The 20,212-nt window shown below is 40.7% G+C and overlaps 1 protein-coding gene across 1 annotated transcript in view; it reads left to right on the top strand.

Annotated features, from left to right (window-relative positions):
* The window catches only part of LOC138631313 (polypeptide N-acetylgalactosaminyltransferase 10-like), an 83,559-nt gene that overhangs the window by 56,219 nt on the left and 7,128 nt on the right, over positions 1 to 20,212 (top strand). The window contains exons 6-8 of the mRNA XM_069716163.1: positions 764 to 947; positions 7,987 to 8,104; positions 13,860 to 13,967. Coding sequence (XP_069572264.1) covers positions 764 to 947; positions 7,987 to 8,104; positions 13,860 to 13,967 — 410 coding nt within the window. The remainder of the gene's footprint in view (positions 1 to 763; positions 948 to 7,986; positions 8,105 to 13,859; positions 13,968 to 20,212) is intronic.

Genomic DNA, 20,212 nt, shown 5'->3' with positions numbered 1-20,212 from the left:
ACTTCTGGCTCCAAAAAACCAAGATGGCGGAAGTCAAAATGCCAGACTGAAGGGTTTTAAAAAATGACGGTTCACAAACCAGTGGGTGACGTCACGGTGGGTTGCCACTTGGTTCAGACCGTTGGGAAATATGTGCCTGCCATCTGGTCCATCAGACAATTGCCAATAAACATCACATTGAACATGTAAGACATTTTGGATTGGGTTGTGACAACACAATGCCGCGCACATCTCCATCATCAATCATCAAAGAATTGAGTCATCTCTGTCAGTGACTCATTAAAAGCAATAAATAAAACGTTTAGAAATCAAGGTGGAGGCTGGGTGCAGCTGATGAAGACAGAGAACGCAACCAGTCAAGCAAGTAAAACACACATTTTCAACCCACATTTTTTTTACCTAAAGAATTGATCGTTAATAAAATTGTCAACTGGATAAATTTGGATTATTAGCGTGCAGGTCTCGGGGTCAACAGATAAATATCTTTAAGGAAAACTTAAAACAATATAATCACTTCCTATAGCACAGTCAGGATGATCCATTTTGTTTGTGAGATGATTATCAGAGGAAAAAATATTTCCGTCCTCTTCCCTTCGTTTGAAATACCTCCTGGGCTCGTTTGATAAGTTCACAGCTCGCAGACATCTGCAGTCTGCGAAGGAGGAGTGTGCGAGTAGGCACCGCTTGGCTATGGAACTATTTATCCGCACCATCTGTTGTCATTAACTGTCTAAACCAAACCTGTCTGCCCTCCGTCTCTCAGACCGAATCGCCCAGAACAGGAAGACCATCGTGTGTCCGATGATCGACGTCATCGACCACGACAACTTCGGCTACGAAACTCAGGCGGGCGACGCCATGCGGGGGGCCTTCGACTGGGAGATGTACTACAAACGGATCCCCATCCCCACAGAGCTGCAGAAGGACGACCCGAGTGAACCCTTCGAGTGAGTGGGAGATACTTTTGACACAAGGGACATTTTTGTCCTGATTATCTGATTGTGCCGTGAGTGCGTACATCTGTGGCACGAGTGGTCCCAGCGGGAGCCGAAACCTTTAATCTGGGCGCGCTAGTTCCGCAAGACTTTGTAATACTGATTATGCACTGGAGGCATTTGTCAGAACTGCTCTGCTTGTACACACATTTACACCCGTTTTAAACTGATAAATCTGAAAATGAATCCTTCACATTTACTTTTTGGTATTCTGTGCACTTTAAGCATTCAAAATTGAGCTTAAATTGTTTTTATTTATTTTTTAAGTGGATAAAATGCCAAAATTCTGGCCTCCCAAGGAAGCTTCTTCACGTCAGTGAACTTGTGTGGCAGGAAAGTCTGTCTCAGACTTTGATTGATGCTTTTTAACGCCTTTACAGGCAACAAACAACGAGTCATTAACCTGCATTTATGGACGGAGATCTTGAAGAAGTTACCCAGAAACACCAATTGAAATGCAGTTTTTCGAAATAGTGTGGCTTCAATTTAACAGTCAGCAGTCATTCATTTTCTGCAACATTAGCTCCATAAATCAGTTCCTGTGAAACTCCCTTATGTAAAAAATTCACCCACAAATTACTCACCATATTTCTTCATATGCAGAGATCACATCATGAAATTATTAGTCACCACAGTTTGGTAGTCCAAGAAAATATAGTCTTTTTAATATAATATGATGTTGATTTTCACATATTTATATTGCTCAGCGGGCCGTAGCTGGTTAACATTATTAACAGCACATAATTAAATTTGCACCCGGAATTAAAACAATTTGTAGATTTCCAGAAAAATGATAAACGAGTCATTTAACAAGCAGCTGGTCGCAGCTTCTCGGATGTAAGAATTTGCTGCTTTTTCTGTTTTATACCATTTTAAATTGAACAGTTCGGGGGTTCTGTTACTTCAACAGATTGAGCTGTTTGATTTCCTCACCTTGGGTGTTTGAGAAGTCTGCATTTTTTTTTTACAGTTTAACACTTTTATGGGTTAAACGATGAATCACAAAAATGTTATAAGGAAGATTATGACAGGTTGCACTTTTGATGCTTGTTTCAATTGCATAACACACTTATTCATTGGAGAATTACCTTAAAATGTATCTTGAGCAAAAGCAAATCAAAGATAAATGGATATGCTACCACATGACATCTGATCCCAAGGTGATGTTACCTGATGGTTTTTCATTACGGTGTCCTTCGTCAGCACAAAGATGCATACAGCAGGTAACCTTTCAGTAATGGAAGCCGGAGTAAATAAGATACACTTTTGCTATTTGTAACACCAAAATAACTCTGCATGTGATGCCAGACGCTCCATTTGTGAGTCTTGAGGGATTAGTTAGTCAACATTTGTTTATGTTTGGATGCCGAAGACTATTTGGCCGTCCTGGGAAAAATACAGTAGGTTTTTATCAGGCGGGGCGGCGGTGCGGGCAGATAAGAAACTAAAGAAGAAGAAATGAGCTGCAGAACAATCCGAATCAATCCTCATTTGGTGAATTAGTCTGCTCTTCTTGCCCAATGAAATGACCTTCATCAGTGCAAATCCAATTTGAGTCGCAAAGATTTTCATTTTCATTCTGATTGACATTGCCGCAGCGGAGGATGAGGCACGGTGGGATGGCAAAATCCATCTTGGAGGTGTGCGTGTCTGTGTGTTTGCGTGCAGTGGAGTATGAGTTTATCCCTGTTTTCATGCCTCTGTCAGTGTCTCTTATGTCAATGCCACCACCTCTCTCCGTTCCTGTCTGTCTTTCCGTCTCTCTCTCTTCCTCCTTCGGGGGTTCACCGGCTTTGACTCTCTTTCCTCAAGGTTAGTGGACTGAAATGGAAAATATCAACTTGAGCATTTCTAATTAAATCTCAATTCTGGGTTGGAATATTCATGGCCCATTGAGTTAGATCTTTTTTCGTTTTTCCCCTCCAGCAGACTGCCTCTCGTCAGTGATTTGGGAACACCAGCAGAGATTTTGTCGATGTGAAGGAACCGATACCTTCTCCCAGAAAAGAGTGTAAAATTACCATTGTCAACAGGAATTATTAATAACAGAATAACTAAAGAAAAGTAAAAAAAAAAAAAGTCCAGAAAAGTATGTGGACACGCAGAAAACAGAGGGGTAGGACCAAGGGGGAGAATTGACATTGGGCTTAAATGTCAGTTTTTAGTGTTTGCTTCGGATTTAGTTTGGGACAGAAATTAGGAATCTTAACTGCACAGTGTTTGGAATAAATAAATAAAAAAACTTCAAATCCTCCAAAAGTATTTTTTTGAAATCGGCTATTTTATAAAAAGCCGATCAATGAATAATTAATACTATGAATCATTGCATATTTCTGACATCAATCTATTAAGCTTTGATAATCCAGCCGTAAACAAATGTTGGACCCAGTATTTTACTTTTAAAATTGCGTTCTTCTAGTTGTTGAGATCACTTTAGTCAATGCTGGTCAACATTAATTCAGTGAAGCTGCAGACTGACTGAAAGTCCGTAGTCGTGATGTGAAATCCACTTGGCCACTGTACTTGCAATGTGATTTCCCTTTTTTGAAAAGAAATATGACACCAAAAGCCATTAGAAGGTTATTACAGCCATTCAGAGCTGCACTTTTTCTTGAGAGACTACAGGAATAAATATTCCAGAAACTTTGCCTGACATACTTGTGAACCGTCGTTCAGGTCGATGTTCAGCTTGTACCTCACGGTGTGTGTGTGAGCAGGTAATCAAAAGAAGTGCTGGTCCTAACAGATGGTCTCCCTTTGCAGACTATCTTGTGTACATGTGTGATGTTTGTCCAATAGAAAAGTAATGGCAGCTTAAAAACGACAGCAAGTGTACAGCCAGGTCAGAGTCTCTGTGGGGCGTGGAGGTAAATACTAATGGTAGCAATGCTAACATGCTCATGATGGCAGTGCTTCCATTGTAATGTTTACCATGTTCTCATCTTAGCATCGTATCGCGTCATGTTAATATTGGCACTGATTAACCATGTACATCTGCGTTTGATAGGAAAGAAGGTGGTATTTAATTATAAACCAAAATATTTGAAAGAATTCATGTAACTTTTTTTATAACCGATAGATTAGACATTTAACTCAAAACTGTATGTCAGCCTTTTGTTGGTACTGAGAGAGAACTCGGGGGTTTTACCATCGTGATTATACGTTGACTCGGAATCACAATTGCATGCACAAAATTGGATGCAAATCTATCCTGTGTATTTGGGGATTTTTCACTGATACGCAGTGCTGTTGCTGGAGGAAAAGGATCATTAAAGTCTGGCAAAATGAATGTCAGCACTATATTTCCTGGCAACAAATCTAGTTGTGGAAATAATTTGTCTGGACCGAAGTGCTGGAGTGACTGACTGCTAATAACGGTTTAAATTGCCACTAATTTAAGCACTAAACTACACATGTTCACGCTTCTCTTTGGATAGTTCGTACACGTTCATTTCTTTGTTTAGAAATATTCTTTTTTAAGAAATGTCTTCCTTTACAATGGTCTTTCATCAAAAAGTCGTTTCTGTACTGCTGCAAAACAAAAGTAGTTGCCAAGCAACACAAGAGCCAGCAGTGTGAGTGGTGACTTGGGGTTAACTCATTATCATTTTAAATTCGGTGTTACAGGTGTTTTTGTCTGGTTTTGAGTCATGGCTCATTGTTTGATAATCTGCCGTTTCTTTATGGAGTTATTTCTAATGTTAATACGTTTGTCAACAACTAGCATTCCCAATATATTAATAAGAAGATTTTTCAGGAAATCCATAATTCATCATATGGCAAATTTATTCAGAATTACATAGAATTGTACTTTCAAAATAAAAAGTCTCGTCTCTATAATGCCTTCCTCAATGTTGTTTTAGTGCGCCTGCATTTCATGTTAACAAGTAAAGTTATTGTAACTCACCACTAGTAAAGTTTCAACAATTCCACTATTTATGTGTATTTACATTTGCCATTTTTACAACGGCTGCCTAAATTATTTGTAGTATACGATGACCAAATAATAAATACTTTACTTTGGTTTAAGCCTACTACACATTTGAACACATTTGTAATATTAACCTGAAACTATTTATGATTTAAAATAAAATATACTTGTGATTTAAGGAAATGGAGAAATTCACATGGTCAGGTATCTTTTAATATCAACAGTTATCAGCTTCCTGGTACAAAAATATCAAATTATTTATCAATATTATGATTAAAAAAATTCTGTGGTTTTCTAGCCCTGTTAGCAATTGCAACTAAGATTGTAATAGCTACTGTAATTAAATAGTTTTGATCTGTTGTGTAAAAGGAAAGACAAAAAAAAAAAGCTCTCTAGCTTTTATTGTGAAGGAGTAGAAGGAAATGCAATGTGTTTGTCAGGATGTTAGTGGAGTTACCTATATAACCCCACATTCAGCAGGTCGTCAGTGTCAGGATGCCAGGATAGAGGGAATGAGTTGCAACCGAGATATTAGCCCAATCGTTTCTTGAGGTAAAGCTAAAATTGTTGAACAGGGATTTTTTTTTTTTTTTTTTATCAGTGTTTCTGAACATGCCTGTGGTTGTTATCCGTCTAAATTAAACTTTAACTTGTGGTTAAATGATTGCTCGTGTTCAGTAGCTTGTGAGGCACCACTGCCGTCTCTCCTGGAGCCGCAGTGTGTTTCACTCCACAGAAGTCGTGGGAGGTGGAGTGTGTTTGTGTTTTCTCCCTCCGGTGAACGAGAGCTAACAATCTCCACCCCACAAATCAGTGCCCACACAGTGTCTGTGCTCTCACACACTCCACTGACCATACCCACCATCACCACACACACCGATCCTCCGTCCCCCTGCAGCTACTCGTGTTTATTCATTGCCTTCTGATGAAAGTCTGTCCAGGACATTTCATTCAGCACGACTCCAGGAAGGCAGAGTGTGTGTGTGTGTGTGTGTGTGTGTGTGTGTGTGTGTGTGTGTGTGTGTGTGTGTGTGTGTGTGTGTGTGTGTGTGTGTGCGTGTGTGTGTGCGCGTGTGTGTGTGGGGCAGCGTATTGTTTGCTTCTTTCTCGAGCGTACAACAGTTACCGGTTATGGACACTGAACCATTCAGACACACTGTTAGGCAGTCAGGCGAGTCAAGGAAGTCTGTGTGCGAAAAATATTTAAAGAGCTGCAGAGAGAAGCAGTGTGGCCTTCTGGTCTCAGCGATGCTGTCCATCATACTGTCTGAACAAAGGGAGGCGGGGAAGGAAGGATGTGAAATTGATGTTCTCACCTCCTGTTTTCTATGTGATTGAGAGTCTGTTTCCTTCTCGGCTTAATGAGGTTGGAGCCTCGCCGATACAAGATGTTCTTTAAAGTTGGAGTTTCTTTTTCTTTTCTTTTTTTCACACTACTTTCTTTTGTGTCGATCACAGTAGGCACATGAAAGGATGGTTGGTCACCAAGATCGCATCTGTCTTGTACGACTTCAGAGTTCAATACACAAAAAAAGTTTCTTTCTCTCCACGCCTGCTCCTTTGGTTTTTCTCCGTGTTGACACTGGTGTCCTGATGTGAAGCTGTTCAATAACACTTCCACTCGCCTCCACTGCAGGGAGGAGCTCCCACTGCACTCTCGAGCTGAGGACCATTATGTAGTTTGGCACCGCTGAGCTTGTCATACCAGTCAGAATTCTCAGCGGTTCAGATGGGTTAATTGGTTTTTCACTGTGCAGAGTTTCACTGGGTTCCTAAACACACAGAGGAGCATAAAAAGACAACAACACAGTTCTGTTGACCAAAACAGCCCGAGGCATCTCGTATGCTTTTATCTTGACTTAATCCTGCGTGATAAAAAAAAAAAAAAAAAAAAAAAAAATCTTGTTTTGATTTATTGGGCTATTGGATGGAACGGAGTTATGTACAACTCTGGTTTAGATGCTTGAGCACAAACCTCCCCATTATATACATAACTTTGACTTGTCATGGTTTAAAGAATGACTGGAACCAAATGCTAACATTATTCAATTTCATTAATATTGGTTAGATCAACGCCATTATCACGGGACCACTGGGTGAGCGTACCGTTAAGTGTCACTTAATCAAAAATATTTTCAATACTTGCGTTCTTTAAAACTGGCTGTTGAAGGACTGAAGTGTAGAATTTAGAAGGCTTTATTGACAGAAATGTAAAATAATATTCATATTAAATTGTTCCCCTTGCCATGGAGCAGCGGAGGTGAAGCAAAAGTACGAGCAATTTTCTTAAATCATTTTTCCTTTTAGCGCGTGTGTGTGTGTGTGTGTGTGTGTGTGTGTGTGTGTGTGTGTGTGTGTGTGTGTGTGTGTGTGTGTGTGTGTGTGTGTGTGTGTGTGTGTGTGTGTGTGAACAAAAGGTTTTGTGCACTCATGTTTCTATGGCTCTGCTAGCAGAAGGACTCTTTAGGCCCAAGTACATCCTGTATGGTACATTATAATAAGCAGTACATATACATAACTGTTACCTAACATAATAAACAACAGTTATTGACATTTGGTGAACAAAAAATACAATATGTATATACATACAACCACCCATATGCATTAAAATCTGAAAGTTCAAACGTGATTTGACTGACAAGCTGTACGTTTCATTGTTTGACCCACATAGCGACTCTTCGCCATTTCCATTGCAAGACGTTGCATTTTACATATCTGAAAATCACAGTGGGGAATCTCTAGACCTGTCAGGGATGATTCATAAGCGCCTGAGCTCTCAGCTACCCTGTCGCCATAAAATAAACCAATAAGTGTCGGTTATAGAGATAAAAGTAGATGGTGGATGGTGGAAGGATTTCAGCCTCGCGCTCGTCTTGTCCTTGTTTTAAAGACCTCACACTGTTATTACATTCTCTGATGTCCCTCAAAAAGGTGCACGGTACAGAATGTGATGACCGCTGAGATGATGAAGGAAAAAGACGCATTTCAAATCATTCTTGCTCCTTTTTTCTTTCTTTTTTTGTTAGTTCTATCTGACTGTATATTTTCTGTGTCTTCCAGGTCACCGGTGATGGCAGGTGGACTGTTTGCCGTGGACAGGAAGTGGTTTTGGGAGCTGGGAGGATATGACACCGGTCTAGAAATCTGGGGAGGAGAACAGTACGAGATCTCCTTCAAGGTAATGAAGCAAATTTTTTATTGTAAACAATAATCAACTGTGTCAGTTAGACCGCTGAGAAGAGTGTTGACTCAAATCCCCCCAAAAAATGTTGTATCCTTCAACAGTTTCCATTTAGTGTATCAGGGTGTTCAAACTTCTGGTATATTTTTTTACTGAGTATACTACACTGTTATTGGACTCTTTACATAATAACCAGTGTGAAATACACACAGTGGACTTGTGATGCAATTTGAGTAATTTTCCCCAAACTTTTTTCAAAAACTGGTCAAAGACATGAGCAGAATTTGAATTTGCCGACTTGACAGTATAGACAGCAATCATATTTTTGCATTCGACCGCTTTTGAAGAATTTGGTCCCCTATGTTTCTTTCGATGTTTTGTTTATCCACAGCTTTTAAAATATCTGTCTAAAAGTCTTGTTTAACAACAGGAGACATTCCTTGATATGGTTTCAACCGTTTAGCTAAACGTAATCTTTTGCATCGACAACTCGCCACATTAATCACGCTCAGGACTCCACATTGAATTATGTTTTTTTTTTTTTTTTTTTTTTTTTTTTGGTCTGCTGCTTCAGCATGAATTGTTCCGCAGCGTAGATTTAACTGCTCGTGACTTGGCCGGTAGGTTGAGGAGTAATCTTTTCTCTCCCCCTCTGTCAGTGAGCTCCGGACAGACAAAACAGCCCGTCACCGTAATTGAATCCTGGTTTGAATGAGTAAGGACTTTTGTCGTCTCACTCAATTAAGCACAGAGGCCGCTGCTGGGTGCTTTGATTGGACTGGACATATGCCGCAATGTAATACTCCTCTGATTGTTACTCGGAGTGAAATTTCCAGCACGGTGGTTTTGTTGTTTACTCAAATTGGTCACATAAATCTAATTTACCGTCACAGTTATTTTACTTTCAGCTGCTTCTTTGTATTAATACTCGGTTTGTTACTTGCTGCTAAATCAAGTTGAATAACAGTGATTCAACACAGATGTAACGCATGAGCTCCTTTACATGTTTTGAACAAAAGGAAATAATTGACTGTGAAGCATCTCGCTTTGCTGAGGCCTCAGTAGGAATATAAAAGAGCAGAACAGAAAGGAGCTGTAGTCCTTGTTTTTGTTTTTTTGAAGGATATAGATTTTATATGAATAATAGTCTCCTTTGAATTTAACTATGATTTAAAAAGACAACAGAAAACACTTTAAACACTCAGCAAGTTTAGTCCAAATGTTTTATGTTGTTGACGATCCAAAGTTTAGACAAACGACTTCTTGATCTAATAACTTGTTACAGGGAGTGTTCTTACCTTCAGAAAAGGTGTTCCACATGGGTCTATCCTCGGGCTGTTGTCGTTTACCTTACACGCAAATAACAAAATCCCTAAGTCAATTCCTCAGTGTCCATTTTTTTGCAGATGATACCATGTTGTATCCCGCAGGCTCCACCCCAGCCCACACTCTGAAAGGTCCTCAGTTTGCCTTTAATGTTTTTCAATTAACACTTCTTGAACACAGACCAGACTACATGGTATTCTCGAACCTCCTCCAGTGACTCGCTCCCATGTTAATCTTACCGAGTTGTTCAAAATACTTGGAGATTTGAAATTCCTATTCAAGACCTAAAAATCAAACTAGTCCTCTTATTTAGAATCAAAGAATGCCTTTCTCCTTCTGTCCGTAAAACTGTTGTACAGTCAACCTTCACGTGTGTCCTTGAACACGGAGCGACTATGTACCGTCATGCTGCCCCGTCAACCCTTCAGCAGTTAAACTCTGTGTATCATAGTGCGAGATGCTTTATCACCGTTGACAGATTTTGTACTCATCACTGTCTGCATCACACGATTGGATGAACTTCCCTCACAGTCAAGTATAAATGGTATAAAATCATGCTGCTACATCTCTTCTCCCATTTAAATCCAGTAACTTCAGTACACAATCCAGTAACTCCTCATTTTTAGATGTCCGTCATGGACACACTAAAGTCATCACAACTGGTTTCAGATACGTTGCGCCTTTTAAATGGAACTGCAAACGTACCCCACTTGGATTTAAAAGTTTTATCAGGTGTTTGTTTTTTGTTTTTTTTATTTTATGATTCTTTTAGTTCTTGTTTTAATTCCTTGTTTGTTGTGTTTTTGTGTTTTTTGTGGAAGTTTCTGGCTCTTAGGTCTCTCTCGGAAAACAGATCTCAATCTCAGTGAGACGGCCTGATTAAATAGAAACTAACAGCCCTATAAGTGCATTTAGCAGAATAAACTTAATTGAAAGAACTTTCAAAAGATTGAGTTCGGGGGACTCGGGGGATTTGAGTTTTGAGTTAAAATCGCTTCTAAATTCAAAAATACAGGGAGATGTTTGCTCTTCTGTGTATCAGGCTTCAGTATCTTTAGTATAAATGCTTCATTCAGTTTGCCATTATTGGGCAAACCTACTCTGCTTAATCGGAAACGGTCTTATTTAGTAGCTAAAGGTTTACATTTGTGACGAAGATTGAGGCATTTTATTGCTCCAACATAACCTTTTCCGATCTTACTGTGTTGTCGCCGCCGGATTTATTTCCCCGTCTTTGTCCTTTAAATGAAAAGACTTCAAAGCTTATTTGCAATGCAGAGGTGGTAAAATGATTTAAGTGCTGCACAGCTTTCATCCATGTTTGTTTACTAGCTCACTGGTAGTGTTGAAACGCTCCACTGGGAATGCATGGCAGCACATTCACGCATTAAGTAGTCTCATAACTTCCTAAAGGAAACTACGTGTCAAAAAAATGAGATTATTGCACAAGACAGGTAAAGTCTGATTAATTCTTCGCGTGTGATTAAATATGCATGTGTGATTAGGTGGATTGCGTTGCTTTGATGGCATCGATGGAACTGCATTCGATAAATAAAGTTATCATTTTCAAAAGGAGATAGAAACTCCGTTCTGTGCCGAGGGGTTTTTCGTGCTCTCGTTCTGAGGTGAGCAGATTGTAGAGGTTGCATGCTGGAGGTGAGTGATAAGACTTTTAATTTAATTTGACCCGCTCTGAACTCCAAGCTGTTGATCCCTCCTGCAGCTAGAACTCTCTCCCTCCACCCCCTGTTATTAAGCTCAAGTGTTTCAGTATGGGGATGAAGGGGATGGAAGGGGATTGGAGCAGCAGGTCAGACCTTCCCCACAGCGCGATGTGGAGAGGGTGGATTCAATCTGTTATTTCCCCCGATTCTGTTTGTCCAAGCTGGAGTGCGGCAACAGACTTGACAAGGAGTAATTGAATTGAAATAGCAGCCAGCTGATGTCCACTCTGGAGAATCAGGGAAGGGAGCGTGATGCAGAATATCAACATTCTGACTGGAAAATTACCATGTTCCATCTCAGTATTAAGTGACTGAGCTTTTTGTGTGGGCGGTCTGTGTCCATCATCCGGCGGGTTTCTTTGAGAAAGACCCGGAAAAACTCCAAACGTGCAGGTTATTCTGGACGAGGGTAATTGAATTGAATGGAAAACTTTTTGTTTCGTTTTGAAAAACGGGAACCTGTAACTTGAAAAATGTCGGTTATGTCAAAGAAGTTGTGGTCACGACAGAAGTAGGCGTAGGTCGCTGGATTTGGGAGGATGCGGAGGACGCAGTGCTGCGAGCTGCCAAGAGAAATCAAAGAAAGTTTGGAAGTCATGTTTTGCTGTTAGGTTGAACATTATTGTTTTGGATATGATTTATTTATACGACAGGAAATACACCAACAACTCAGATGAAAAAAAGGAGCATTCCAGCGGGCTGATCGATAATTTGCATGCCTATAACTTCCAACTGTATCCTCTTCTGTCTGTTGTTATAAACGTCAAGCTGCTATTGGAGTCGTATCTGCTTCTGTAAATATTATTTAGCTTGTCTTGAAAGGATTAGTTGATGGGATGAAAATTGAAGATTGAATTAAAGATCCCCTCCAGAATTAGAATCTCTTTTATTTTGACAAAGCAGGTTACACGTACCGTAAATGAGTGTTGGTGCGTGCGTGCCTATCTGACATGTAACATATAAAACAGACCACACAAGTACCTACGCTATTTACATAAGAGAAAGTTAGACATTAAATGAGGACAAAATAAGAATACGGTAAATAGAGTAAAGCTAAGAGAGTACATCTAAAAGAGCCAGAGTGAAGGAGCCAAAAGAAAGTGTTTCCATGAAATTGTTCAGGTACCCGGTTAGAAAATCTTAAAATGGCATCTATGCCTCCTCCCATCATTTAACAATGATTGTTTATGTCAACATTTTTACCACAGGACATGTCTTCTACTTCACTGTCCTCACTGAAATTCCATTCATGTTGTATGCGTGATGGAAGCATCAAGTATCACCTTGGAAGTCTTTTCTGAAACTTTCGACTTCCAGGAGATAAATCTGACAACAGTCATTTCGTGTAAAACTCTGAAGGTAGGAGAGAAGAAACAATAAACAAAATATACTTCTGACTGGAGGAGGCGATGTAATCGATAATAATAATTTGTGGGTGGAGCCACACAACTTACAAAGTACTAACATGTGTTTGAATAAAATTGTTCCTTAAGTGTGCATTGAATTTGTGACATCATTGTTGTTTAATTCTACATTCAATGCAGGCTGATGATGTAAATTCATCACAATGTCATGTTGATAATAACCAATTCATTCGTGTCCATTTGTTTATACTGTTTGGGAAGTAACGGAAACCAATGGCTTTCTGGAAGAGTCCGGGGTTTTTTTTTTCAGACTGTGCGGCAGTGTTTGCAGAGTGGTGAACCGTGATGTGAACAGTAATATACTGTTTGCGTGTATTTGATGGGGAAAAACAGGGTTCAGTGTTGGAACTTCAAAGCGTCTGTCCACCTGCTCACCGAAGTTCTGTCACACTTTTAAAGACTTCTTGCTGGAGAGAAAATGAGTCCGGGTCAACAACGGAGCACTGCTTTAGATACGCGGAGAATAAATTCTAAACTTGCAGAAAAGAAAAGAAAAAAAATCATCCATGAGAGTTTTCGCGCTGACTTTGACTGTCTGACCTTTTGACCTCAAACTCTTCCCATTAAGTTTAAATTAATACAGCAACCAAACTGCGGCTTTAAATTCTCAAACACGCGCGCCCCGCAGACTTGAAAGGTGGCTGCGCTTTCATTAAGCAGCATAACAAATCCAATTTCAGTCTTTGTCATTTAGCTAAGCGTGATTGACTCGACTTGTTCTCTTCGGTGTAATTTAGCCCGTCTGGTCTCGGCGCAATCTAGAAACACATGAACTTTTTGAACGATGTTATCACCCCCGCGGTCTTCATAGAATAGGATTATCATCTGCAATTTTCTGAGGCTTAAACCTAATCTAAGATAATGTTAATCTCTCAGGCCGTCAACATGACTCCCGACTGTCTGCTCTGAATGATTTCTTTCCTCTATTCTCTCCGCTTCATGAAATCTCTTTTTTTTTCTTTTTTTTTTATTCCTCCGTCCTCGGGGTCGCGACCCTGCAGCCCCGTGCATACATGTCCGCGCGTTTAGGACTCATCCTCCCACTCCATCCTTCCCTCCGTTGTCTTTACATTTTTGACCCCGTCTGCTCTCCATCGCTTTTGCCTTCATCGCGTCTTCCCACGCTTTTGTCTTTTTTTCTCACATTGCCTTTGTTTTTTCTTCTCGGATTCCGATGACCCCGTTCATCTGATATTCACGCTGTTCGGTTACACAAACGCCGCAAACCCACCTCCTCCCCGTGATATAATCTTTATCGCTCCCTCTGTGACTCTGCAGGTGTGGATGTGTGGTGGTCGGATGGAGGACATCCCTTGCTCCAGGGTAGGACACATCTACAGGAAGTATGTTCCCTACAAAGTCCCTGGTGGTGTCAGCCTGGCCCGGGTGAGTCTCGCATCATTTTATAGCATGTTAACGTGAACACATGGAACGACTGTCTTCAGTGTTGTGAGAGAAAAAAACAAACAAAAAACACTGTTTCTGTGCCAAAATCTAGATCTTAAATGTCTTACAATGCATGTATAGAGGTTTGCGTATAAATTACCTGAGTGGTATCTTGTCCTGCTGATAGGTTCAGTTGTTGTTGTTTTTTGCAGAGGTTTTTTTTTTAGCTCTCTTGCTGCCCGTAGCGCAGAATGCCTGTAGATAAGGATGCAAACTGCCAACAGTGAGTTTTGGGCATCACGCAGAGTAGAACAAACCTTTTTCTCTCTTGGAAGGAGATGCGGCCGTGGAGTATTTCTGTATATTTTAATTGCAATCGGGTGGTGGCAGAAGCATTAGTGTAAGATAGCGCCTGACTGTCAAACCTCAGCACCAACCAAAATATACTTATTGCATATAGCAATGGTTCTCAACTGGTTTTAGGACCTACATATTTCATGTTTATTATTTTGACCATAGTTTTTTTTTCATTTTATTTCACAAAAAAATATAAATAGTGCAGAAATACGGAATTCCTTCATGCATTGTTAGAAACAAGATATCAACAAAAAGTGCATCTGAAGTGCAAATGTGGCAAAAAAAAATAAACTAAAATTTAAATGCAGACTAACAATCAAACAAGGTTGTTTTTTTTAAGTCTGAATTTAATTGCATTAAATGTGAATTTAAAAAGCAGACTTATCTTGGACTAAATAAAAAGCCAGATTTACCTAATCCTACACCTGCTTACGAAGGCTAACTACTAATGTGACAATGTTAGTTTTAGTCGTTATCGTCAAGACAACGCTGGCAGCAAATGGCTACTGCGCACGATTCATTATCAGAGACGCAAACAAAAGCGCAACAACTGAAGTTTGACTTTCTTTTCTCTTTTTTTTTTTCTCCCGTGCACACATTCACGACCCACTTTTGGGTCGCAACCCACCAATTGAGAAACGCTGGCTAAGAGCATCAAAAACGGCAAACAAAACACCAAAGAGGAGCATTGAATGAGAGACCACTAAATTTACCACCACAGTGACAAGAACACACCTCTCACACCTTCTGTGCTCGTTGCTTCGCAGTCGTAAAATGTGTCAACAAAATCTGTAGCCTTCACAGTTTTCCAGAAATTATTTCACCTTCCTGTGTTCCACTGGAGCTGTAACGCTTTTACACAGTACGAGTGTTAAAAAACAACAACAACAAAAAACAAAGGTCATCTGGCCTGTAGCTGAACATTATTCATTATGCATGACTCAGCTTCAGTCTGACACCTGGCTCTGTTTGGCTCACCTGAATGTGTAATTAAACCTCTTGGCCTCTGTTTTTGCCTTCTTGATCTGACCATTAGCCCTTCGTGAGAGCTGTATTGAATACTGATATCAAACAGGCAGCAGATTTAACAAAACTGAAATATTTACTGTACCTCTGGCTGTGATGAGCTCCGTTTAATACCTTGTGTCTTTCTCCGTGTAGCAATTTAAAAAGATTTAAACCCAAAAACTAGCCTTGGATGGGACTGTAGTCTAAATAGCTGAACATGTAGTGATTTAAAATGGAAATAGTAATGTTATAACTTGTACATTTATCATAAAGTGGCCTGAACTCACTGACATGTTGTTAAATATGAGGTTTAGCTTGGCGAAACCAGAGTTTGGACTACGAAAAAGTAAAAAGAGCCGAACCGAGCTGAGCTGTCCTAAATGGGAGCATGCTTCGCTTAAATGGGTTTTCACAAAGACTCAGACACAAAACTATTGAACCTATTTTCTTCTGAAAATGTTTTTCAAAGAATGTCGGACAAGAGAATCGCCACAGACTGGACACTCGAGATGCATCAGAAAGAAGCTTTATTGAAAGTTTGGGAGCAGATGAAGAGTTCGGGGAGGGAGATCTTCGCAGGAAAGCTTTTTGTTGTCGGCCGACTGAAAGAGGAGAAGGAGGTAAAAGAGTTTCAGACACGTTGTAAGTGTGGATGAAAAAGGTCATGAAAACCACTTCAAAATGTGGCATTTTCCTACAAATCACACTGAGATTACCCCTTCATTCTACCTAAAAGCAGCAGCTCTTTTAAAAGCATAGTGTGGGATGTTGGTGGGGGAGTGTTGCGCCAGTTAGATGATGAAATGCATGCAAGGAAGGGCTGGTTTTAGTAATGGTAATTTAAATAATGAGTTTACATAATATGTAATGAGCTTTAACCCCTTTAGCCCTCGGTTAATTTTTTTTTTTTTTAATTTTTCCACCTGAAAAACCATCCCGGAATTTAGTCAGCAACAGCTCCAAAACTGTGAGGCCAAAATGAACACACCTCTCCTCTGTAAGATACTTGGGGTAGTTTTGAAATACAATTAGTCTCCTTTTCTCCATCACCAGGCCAGAGTAAGGCCAGAAGAAATTGTCATTTTTCAATCTACCTAATCAGAACTGTAAATTAAAGAGTGAATGACCGTATTTCACTTTTTTTAAACGACACATTTGTCTGAATTGCTGGACGTCCATAACTGAGTGACGACGCGAGGCTGCTGCCGATAAGCTGCAAATGAGGCGTTTAGGGGACATCTGTGTGTTGAAGTTGCACTCCCACTCTCTAAACTGCATCGAGCTGTATCGTGCATTACAATCATTGACAGGTGAATCGAAATCGAACCTCGAGTCCAGTGAGGATTCACATCTCTTGTACAGAGCTGTCGTACCTTATCTGCAAGCGTCCTAAAAGTCAGAAGTTTTTTTTTTGCCAGTTATGGACACAGAGAACTCCTACAAGGGAAATCAATAAAGAGTTTATTTAGAGGATTTAGTCGCAGTTCACAAGAAGGCGTTTCAGTCACGATCTCAAAGTTCTTTGCCTCAGGTGAGAATTAAAGTCTTTCTTTTCTGTAGGCTGTTCCAATACTAAACTAGTGTTAGTTTTGTGTGCATTTCTCGTCCATATAATCATTGTAAGTGAAACATTTTTCTTAATGAAGGTGCATAGAGGATATTACCTACTCTTAAAGTTACCATAGTTGTACAAATGGCCAAAGAACCCTCAGCAGGTCTGTGCAGACACATTCACAGACAATCCCGTGTGTGCATCAGAGGATCCCCCCCCCCCCCCACCTCCAAACCCCCTTCTGAGTCGAGTCAACATGCAGGGAAATAGAACCAGTGAACTACTCTTCACCTTGAGAGCACAGAGCCTGAGTTTTCGCTGCAGGCAATAAGCTGTTCCACGGGGAGTGAGTATCTGGCTGGAGGCTTTGTTCCACTACACCTGCACCTCCAAGGGCTGCAGGATTTTTGCTTTTTATTCTTTCCAGGGAGGATTGCTTAAAAGCGCTATTCTCGTTCATTTCCCCATCCGTACCTCCAAGGCTGTTACCGTCTGTTTTCCCAGACATGCGTGCCTACCTACCTACCTGGGAGGCTTTGTGCTTTTTACACCTCAAAGGCTTCAGAAAGATGGATTTCCCATCGCTCGGGTGCAAATCTTTCATGTTTGCAATTGAAGGGAAACTTAAAGAACCTGTTGAAGAAGTTATCCGTGTATCAAATTAAAATGTATAACTGCGTATCTTTTATAGATGGAGGTTGACCGAAACAAATGGGTAGTACTTTCTGTATGCGATAAAATCAAAAAATGGGTAGTTTAGTTGCTTAATTGTAAACCATTGACTGTATATAAAAGTGGACCTAGCTTCCGAATCTGAAAAATGAGGCCAATGCGGAAGTGCCTTAAGCTGCAATACCACCAAGTGCCACTAGAGGTTGGCTCCAAAAAGCCTTCAGCTCCATAGACTCTCATTCAACTAGTCCTATAAAATTAAGTCAATTCTGACCCTAACCCATTTTTTGCACAATTTATTTCAGTTTTGTCAGCTAAAGTCACTCCATCTAATTAGTTTACTGTTGGTCCATCTGAAAATCGTCCTTTTTTTAATTAGAAAATAAGCTTAAAAAAGCCGTATATTTGGGGGCGTGTTTGTTTGATTGACAGGCCTTTTGTTGCAGTCAGGTTACGGCTATCGCTGGGCGGGACGTGGTTATTGTCGGGTAGGTAATCAGATCGAGTTAGTTACACCGCTTGCTCCTCCCCCAGCTCGTCCAAATATGGTCACTTCCTGTTCCGAACTAGCAAGATGGCGCCGGCCAAAATCCAAACTCGAGGCTTCATTACAGCCTTTCATAAACCAACGGGTGACCATTGTTGGCTGCTGCTTCATGTACACAGAATAATCCACTTCAACCAGTGGATGTCGATATTTAAGCTTTTTTTTGCAAGCTTCTCCCATTAAGTCTCTGCATAGACATCTTTTGCCAAATCAAGGACACATACCAGCACATTTTGAGTCCCCTCAACAGCTTTGTTGTCGTCAAGTGAAAACACTTCCGATATAAATACATTTAAAGATTAAAGAGGAACGCAAAAAAAGAGCACTCGAGATCCAAAACCTAGAAGGAATTCTCACCCAAAAAAACCAGCAAAAATGCACACAAAATCAGCTCAAATCCCAGCGCTCTTCATTTGCTTGTATCATTTATATGTAGGCCACACCAACACGCAGATTATACAATGTAAAAAAAGGGCAGTGATGGAGTTTTCCTTTTTCCACCCTAAACACTGAAACAGTTTCTTGGCACTTTATGTTCAAGATGTCAGAGTATTTACACCAGATCTGCAGGTGGTGCAGGTTTAAAGGGAAGTGAAACAATGAGGCTTCCTGCTTCTTAATTCCTTCTCTTTATGCTCCAGGTTTCTATGAGTCTTGCCAATCTCACAGTTTCCCATTCACTATGCTTTAATGACTGCGCTGCTACATCCAACCGACAAGCGCAGAACAGGGATGTGCACAGAGCAAAGGGAAGCAATTACTTTTTTTATGTGTTCCAAGTTACGTCAATTGATCAACATCAGCACCTACGTGTTTTTGTGACCACTGGTTTGTGCACATTCGCGATTTCACCATGGACTTGAGCAGAGAGCGCACATCACATGTTGTGTCCAACTCCGGGCAGCGGAAATCCTAAAAATGCTTCAGCAACGGAGCAATGTGCTGTGGAATTTGTTCCGAGTGGTATTTGCGTTTTAAGACTGTCCAAGACCGAAGAGGGTGCATCAGGTCAGGAGCTCAACCAGGTTGGTTTTTCTTGGACATTCACGGGGTTGTGCACCAAGAATTCATCTGCGCAGGGTCAGACTGTCAACACCGAGTTCTACTGTGACGTTCTAAAGGCGTCTGAAGGAAAAACATTCACCGCGAACGACCTGAATTGTGACGCGGTGACAATTGGGTTCTCCAAGTTTCTCACCCACAACACTGCAATCATCGTTACTTTCCCCCTACGCCGCCAACATAGCCGCTGAATTTGGCTCCCTACTACTTTTCTTTTCTTTTTTTTTTAGTTCCCCAAAACATCTGCTCCAAGTTTCAGGTCCACGGAGAAATCACGAATATTCACGTACCGGTGGGAAGACTTCCTTGAGGAGTTTCGTTGGGATGGGATCCAGATGAGGAAATACTTGGCAGTTAGCTCAGACAGCTCAACAGGAGAGAAATGTTCAAGGTGTAAATCTGGTCCCACGGTCGCTTCCAGGGCTGCTGTGCTTTTAGCAACACATCAGTGGCAGGAAGGGTCGGCCCGATTCTCTCCGTCATGGTAACAATTTTATTGGTGAAGAAGTTGATACTGCTGAGAGCTGAAGGGATAGACGGCTCAGCAGAGCTGTGACTCTTCGTCAGCCTGGCTACAGTGCTGAAAAGAAACCTGGGGTTGTTTTTGTTTTCCTCCATTAATGATGAATAATATGCAGTTCTGGCCTCACGAAGAGCTTGTTTATATGATATGAAATGATCCTTCCAGGCCAGGTGAAATTCTTCTTAATTAGTGGAACGCCACTTCCTTTCCAGCTTTTGAGTTGCCTGCTTAGAGCGCAATGGTGAGTTGTACCAAGGAGACAGCCTCCTCTGGTTCATGACTCTCTTCTTCCGAGGGGCGACATTATCTAGAGTTGTGCTGCACTCAGTTCATCAGCAACAAAAGTTGTCTCCAAACTTTTTGATATCACTTGTATTAAGGGACTTAAGTTATATACATTTTCCCAGATGTCTAAGTGGTCACATGGTCTCCCCTCCACTTTAAATATTGCAAATTTCTCAGTCAGTTGCTTCACAGATCTACATAATGTTTCAGAACCGCGTAGAATGACGAGACATAATCAG

This window comes from Brachyistius frenatus, unplaced genomic scaffold (genome assembly GCF_029030835.1).
Source record: "Brachyistius frenatus isolate BFR_SWC_R1_liver_20210118 unplaced genomic scaffold, ASM2903083v1 Contig_5, whole genome shotgun sequence".
In the NCBI taxonomy this organism is placed as follows: domain Eukaryota; kingdom Metazoa; phylum Chordata; class Actinopteri; family Embiotocidae; genus Brachyistius; species Brachyistius frenatus.
The sequence above is the reverse complement of the archived record's forward strand: the minus strand, read 5'-3'. Positions and strand labels throughout refer to the sequence as shown.